Source organism: Merops nubicus, unplaced genomic scaffold, assembly GCF_000691845.1.
Source record: "Merops nubicus isolate BGI_N331 unplaced genomic scaffold, ASM69184v1 scaffold40704, whole genome shotgun sequence".
Taxonomy (NCBI): domain Eukaryota; kingdom Metazoa; phylum Chordata; class Aves; order Coraciiformes; family Meropidae; genus Merops; species Merops nubicus.
Genome location: NW_008607037.1, coordinates 1,167 through 7,981, shown reverse-complemented (window position 1 = coordinate 7,981; position 6,815 = coordinate 1,167). Strand labels below are relative to the sequence as shown.

Here is a 6,815-nt window from a genome sequence, read left to right as displayed (position 1 = left end):
CAGAACCAGCTCTGTTCTACCCCACACCAGGACAACAAGAATAGATTATTTTCAGACCGACATCTGAGATATTGGATCTACAGAAATCCTCATTTTCTGACAGTTTTTCTCTCTGCTAAAGGTGGAAAAATTCAGTAGTTAAAGACTTGTAAGATGTAAGATCTAAGACTGGATGGTGAAACTTGAATTTACTGAGATGCAACAATACTGACAGCTTTGTAAATTCTAAGATGGGAGGAAAAAATAATTGGGATTTTTTATATATATTTTGTGAAAAAATCTCTATTATAAGGCATCTTAACTGAAGGACATACATGCATTGCTTCTCTTATTACAGAGGTATATATTCTAGCCTGTAATTACTCTAAATCAAATGCCCATGGACCATAATGGCTATTTTGATAGCTGAGAAAACAGAAATGCATTTCCACTATTTATTTTTCAACATTCCTGTCTCCATAGGTGCTTTAGATATACAAATGCACAAAAACATGGAGGGGGGGGATAAGGTGGAGAAGTTCATATAAAGCTATTTAATCCCACCCCCCTTGTTTTGCCAATGACCAGGCCCAACAAAAATGATAACACCAGCAGGGAGATGAACCAATATGCAGACTGTATTGTAAACAGAAATGTTACTATATGAATGACTGCCAGGGGTACAAACAAGTCAACAAGCTCGTACATGATCGACGCCACCCCCAACGATCCCAGAAACGACATGACTCGGCCCACAACAGGTGGTACAAACAGTGAACCGAGGTTGCCCATAGTTGGTATGGGAAACAGCCAGACCAGCCAGTTAAACACGTAAGACAAGGGTGCACCCCCCATGGCAACTCTCACCCGATCGACCAGTATTTGCAAAGGCCTAGACAGACCAGGGCCCAGCTCCAGGAAGAGTCAGGAGGTCTTCCCTGAACCAGGAAGCTCTGTGGAGTGCACTCCACAGACAGACACTCCTGACTCCCTGCAAGTGGTCCCAGCTTTTATCCCCAAGCAGGACACCTGACCTTTGTCAACTCAGTGCAGGACACCTGGGGCTCATTTCCCTTATGGCTGTCCCTGCAGGGCCGGCCGCACCCTGGGGGGAAGCTATAAGGCAAACTCACCACCTCTTTATGAAGGGTTGTGGGAATCACCCATATGTCAACCTTAATTCAGGGGCTTGGGGTTCAAACCCTAGCATTTCACCCCCTTTAATTTGTTTTATAAATGTTCAATTCATAATGCTAGATATTTTAAAATTGAGGTTAACTGAGAACTAAATCAGAACATGTGTTTAAAACTAGAGTATATGTTCAGAATCTGGTTTTGCCCATTCAAATGATTCCTACTTGATATTTCTTAACATTATATGTATGTATATATTTGCGTCTGTATAAGCACTTCAATAAAAGTACATACACTAAAAAATATAAGTACTTCATGTTTAAAGTGATTTGACTTGAAGGAGCATGTAAAAAAAAAGTGAAGGAAACATGACATCTTATTTATCTATATAAATACTAAAAGAAATTAGCAAAAATTCACTCTTCTAGGCCCATCCCTTAAAGGAGTTAAAATAAGGAATTTTCTATTGGTTAGGATCGTATGCATATTCTTTTATTAGATGTAAAAGTCAATAATTTCTTATTAATACTGTGTGCTTTGTCTTAGCCAGTGTTTTATTTGGTTTCAATTTCATTTCCATTGGTTACCAGTAGTAGCTAGCACAAATGAGTCTGTAGAGAAGAAAATTGTTACGTATTATCTTAAATTATCCTGCATCTAATATTTTAGGAACTTTTTAAATGAGCATTTATATTCTAATGTGCTATTCATGTTGTGTTATCTGGTTTAACCCAGCAAAGGTCTTTGCCTTAATAGTAACTTCTAAAACCTCTTTTTTTATCATTGTTTGTTGATTTTTTTTTTCCCCAACATTTGTTGTAGAATTCCAAAGAAAAGAAATGCTATATTTCACATTTAAAAAAAAATAATAATTAGGCAGTAGTAGATAGTTTAGCTATTGGGTATATGGGAATGAATTAACAAAATATGAGAAACCATGTCCTCCTGCCTGACCGGCTGTTGACATAGATCAGTGATAGTTCCTTGTTTTGTTAAATGCCTTTTCTGTGTGGTTTGTTTGTTTATTTGTTGGTTTTTATGCATGAAATAGAATGGTTTCATATCTTGAGAGTAACTTCTTTTAGTATATAGTACTGGTCTAGTACTCAAAGGCGTTGTAAAATGAACAAATTGAGTTTTTCTCTCCCCTTAGTTGTCTGCTTTTCTTAGTAAGAGGAAAATGTTTACACCACAGAAACAAGGAAGAAAGAAGTGTGACCAGTTACAATTCCCTTGTAGTGAAAGTAAAAGGGGAATGAATCTTGTATCTGATCTATATCATGTACTTTTGAGTCTTTGTAGCAGTTTAAGTAGTGCAGAAAAATGTTTCTCTATATCGGTGTGTATGTGTTTGCTTGCCAAGTTACCTATAAGCCTCTGTGATGTAGATTTAATTTGGATTAATTTCCTCTGTCCCTCCTATTATGTTGTGCCTGGAAGATGATGCAGTGTCATGTGGATGCCTGTGATGACATGCAGCCACCTGAGTTGGTGAGTGTGCTCATGCTTTTATTTGACTGTTTTAATAGTTGATTTTTGAGAAAAATAATTTTAATCGGTTAAGCGATAACTGGAATTTCTTGAGAGTGAATCTAGTCAGAGGCAGCTTGACCTATTGAAAAATCCCTAAAGCTATCTCCCTGACTTGGGTTATTGGCAGTTTGTCCTAAACAGCGAATCCTATACAGGCAGTTAGTGTTCCACAATAGAAGCATGCAGCAGCACAACCAAGAGAGAGAAGCTATTCTGTTGTATTGCCTCTTTTGTACCCTATTTTAGTGTTCTAACTTGTAACTTTCCCTGTAACTTGCTTTTCAACACCCTGTAAGTGCATCTATTTAGGAATGTTTTATGTTAACTTCATCCTGTTGTGTTTTCCCCTGTTTCAAATGAGGACTGTTAAAAATAATTCTTTACTTATAGTTGTGGATAAACTTATGCATTACCTATCCATATATTTGGAAGTATTTGATTTATCAAACTTCTTACTCCTAGGGGGTTTAGGAAGGAAAGTTCTAAGGGTGTCAGCAAGTGTTTATGCTCTCTGGAAGAGGGCAAAGTGCTGCCAAATATTAAGTAAGTGTTAGTTCCTAGCTTACATAAACACTGCAGTTATAATTACTCATCTGCTGTCAAATTCATTTGCTGTTTTGTAGTCTGGAGAGGAGAAGCAACAGAAAGGGTCAAGAAAAGGTTTGTTAGTTAAAACAACTTAGCCTGAAAAAGGAATTCCCTGTGCAAAATATCAACAGAAATAGGTGGAAGAGTATGTGTGTGGAATATGCAGCTCTGATTGGCTTCTGAATTAAGTTCGAAGTTGTGTCCTTTATTTTGTATTTTGCACTCCACTACAAACTCTATTATGTTGTATTATGGTCTGTATTGCTAAGCAATGTGATTGCACAACACTGATTGCTTAGAAACATGATCAGATGAACAGTTTTTTTCTGAATAGCTTACATTTTGATGTGGCTCCAAAAAGCTAGCAGGTAAATTGTTTTTTTTTTTAAAAAGTTGCTGCATTACAACTTCTGCACACAAGTAATTCACACAAATTTCTGTATTTCAGTGATATAAGTTGAATTCTAGAGAAGCATGCACACCTATTCCCTGCTTCTACGGCAACATATTAAAATGGGTGTTTGTGCACTTAGAAGGCATTAGATCAAATTAAGCACTTGATATCAAGTACCAGTCTACAAATCCTGAAAATAAAAGCAGTCAGGAGTGCTGTACTGCAGTGATTTAGATTTGGTATATGGTAGTTTTAGCAGAATGGCAGTAATTAGTGTCATGATTGTCCCTTCTAAGTCTGAATGGAGAGACCAATTATGAAGTTAGAGTTGGCTTGATTTTTTTCCTCAAGATATAGATGGAGTAGGAGGGTGGACAGTTACCAGGTAAATGTCTTGTCCCAAACTGAGATGTTAATTTTTTTCTGAGCTGTATAGGTAGTAGTAAGGCTGAACTCTGATCTTTTGATTTGAATGTTAGTTTAGTCCAAGGGTCAGGAGTAGATCAGCATCAAGAGTTGTTTATCACCTGAATTGATAAGTTTGCTTGGTGAACTGGTATGACTGGATCTTGATTCTTGAAGTTTTTAATAGAGCAAGCTAAGAGGTTCTCATTAAATAGTCTTCCTGATCTTCCCTCTTCCCCAGTTTGCCTTTAATGACACTTAAATTAAGCTTATGGGTTAGGATTTTTGCATAAAATAGACTCAAAGGTAACAGTATGATACTTGAGAAAACATGTTAATGAATCACGGCTATTTGCTATTTAAGTTTTTTTTTTTTCTCTTATAGTTTGAGGGTGGCTCTGGATATGGTAAGTTTTTATAGAGAACTTTGACATATATTTCATGTAGTCAGTAAGAGGCTTGATGCATGCATTTAAATCAGATTATTCTTACACAGGGGGCCGTGGTTCATATGGAGATCTTGGAGGACCCATCATCACAACACAAGTAACGATTCCCAAAGACGTAAGTGAAGCTGACTTGCTTTGCACTTGTGATTAAATAAATAAGTAGAAATTCACTGCCTTTTCTTAGACTATGTAAATAAATCCAAAGTATTTGGGATGCTTGACAAGTACTTATATTATAAAGCAGGTGTTTCTAAATCACCAAAAGTTTATTCTTAAGGATGTTTGTTTTGTCTTCACTTTAGAGATGCACTGAACTTTTTTTTTTTTAATTGCTAATATTCAATAATAGATAGTCTACATAACTTGTTTTTACAAACAAGAGTTTGGTTCTTCCAATTATATCTCACCTGTGTTTATTATATAAACATTACAGATTATGTTTTGAGGCTGTAAAAGAGTATGCTTCCACTGTAACTCTTAATACTAAATTGATGTAAGCTACTGGAACATTATTGTGTTTTTGCAGAGAAAGTTATATCAATAAATGAATGCTATATTTTTCTCCCCTAGTTGGCAGGATCTATTATTGGAAAGGGAGGACAGAGAATCAAACAAATACGTCATGAGTCAGGAGCTTCAATCAAAATTGATGAACCACTAGAAGGCTCAGAAGATCGAATAATAACTATTACAGGAACACAGGACCAGATACAAAATGCTCAGTATTTACTGCAGAACAGGCAAGTTGAAGTTTAATGCTGTACTTACTGTCAATTTTAAACTGATTTTCCTACTACTACATTCTAAAGCTCTTCTCTGCAAGACAGTTTTATAGAAGGCAGCATTTAAGTAAAAGTAACTATTGAATCTAACTTCACCAGTGGTAGTTCTGTCTTGATTCTCTTATTTTTTCTAACTAAAATGAAGATTCCCTCAAAACTAATCTTGATGGAAGACACCTTAATCAAGCAGTCCTTTCATTTCTCTGGTGGAAATTGCTGAAAAAAAAAATAATCTTGTAATAAATTACATAGAACCTGTAGAAATTATAGAAGATTTCGGTGGACGTTGGTCTAGTTCTATGTGGAAGACTAGTGATTTTGTTGTTTTTAGATAACTGACAACAAATCACAGTCTGCCATATGGCACAGACTATGCCTCTACAGGACAAGTTGAAATCATTTGGTGCTGTTATGCAGCATTTCACACCTTGCTGACATTACTTTCTCTTCTGTCAATATTAACAGTTACAGACTTAGTTTGTTTAGTGTTGCTTTAATAACATGTTGTTTATCATAGCACTTATTAATGTTTAACTTGAATGTTTGACTTGAGATTACTAATATTTAAATTTGCTTAAAATAATATGCCTATAATTATTAGCCATTAATCTTTTTAAGTTAGCTACTTTTAAATGTACTGGGAATTTGTAGTTTAAGAATGCCATTGTAAATATTGATGCAAGATGTATGGTCAATCATTCTAATACATGCTTTTTTTCTTTTTCTTTTATAGTGTGAAGCAGTATGCAGATGTTGAAGGATTCTAATGCAAGATTATTTTTTCTTTTTTATAGTGTGAAGCAGTATTCTGGAAAGTTTTTCTAAGACTAGTGAAGAACTGAAGGAGTCCTGCACCCTTTTTTTTTTTAATCTGCTTCCCGCCCCCCTTTTTTTTTTTTTTTTTTTTTTTAAATAATCTGCTTCTGTTTAAAAAGCCAACATTCCTCTGCTTCATATGTGTTCAGCATTTGAGGTGTAGTGGAATCTGCTGTTTACCAGATGTAATGTTTTAGTTCATTACAAATATTGAGGAGGGAAAGGCCGCACAAGAATAACTGAAATTTTGAAACAGCAGCAGAGAGTGGATTTTATTTTTGTTCATTGCTGGTGGTAAATTGTAATGTGGTTTTGGTTTTTTTTTTTTTTTTCTGTAACTATTGTGAACATCCTGCTTTAGGGACACTGAAATTATTTTTTTTTTTTAAAGTTTTTTTTTAAGGGAGGAGAAGACTGGTCATCCCCATGTTCTTGGCATGCTTTGGGAGCAGTGTACAGAATGTAATGCTCTTTTTTTAAGATATACTTTATGATTTAAAAATAAATTTAATGAACTTATTGGTGGTCTTTTTTATATATATACATAAGGTAATATCTAAAATGGATAGACCCTTTTTTCCTCCCAAGAAAATGCATAAATTTTTTAAGTTGTTGTTAAAAGTTGCTCTTCTGCTTCTTTGATATAGATTGAGTTACATGGTTTTGGCAAATTAAAGTAACGATGTGAAAACAGTGACTCAGCTTTGATATTTGGGGAAAAAAGTACAGAAATAT

At 35.1% G+C, this 6,815-nt stretch overlaps 1 protein-coding gene across 1 annotated transcript; it reads left to right on the top strand.

The window, feature by feature from the left end:
- Positions 1-2,559: 2,559 nt before the first annotated feature.
- LOC103772484 (heterogeneous nuclear ribonucleoprotein K-like) lies at positions 2,560-6,446 on the top strand. The gene is made up of 5 exons (XM_008939820.1): positions 2,560-2,604; positions 4,419-4,440; positions 4,515-4,597; positions 5,053-5,222; positions 6,059-6,446. The coding sequence occupies exons 1-5, from the start codon at positions 2,587-2,589 to the stop codon at positions 6,087-6,089; spliced, it is 324 nt and encodes a 107-aa protein (XP_008938068.1). The 5' UTR covers positions 2,560-2,586; the 3' UTR covers positions 6,090-6,446.
- The last annotated feature ends 369 nt before the right edge of the window (positions 6,447-6,815 follow it).

Coding starts and splice junctions, on each gene's coding strand:
- LOC103772484 (XM_008939820.1), top strand. Junction 4,441..4,514: donor TGAGGGTGGCTCTGGATATG/GTAAGTTTTTAT, acceptor CATTTAAATCAG/ATTATTCTTACACAGGGGGC. Junction 5,223..6,058: donor CAGTATTTACTGCAGAACAG/GCAAGTTGAAGT, acceptor TCTTTTTTATAG/TGTGAAGCAGTATTCTGGAA.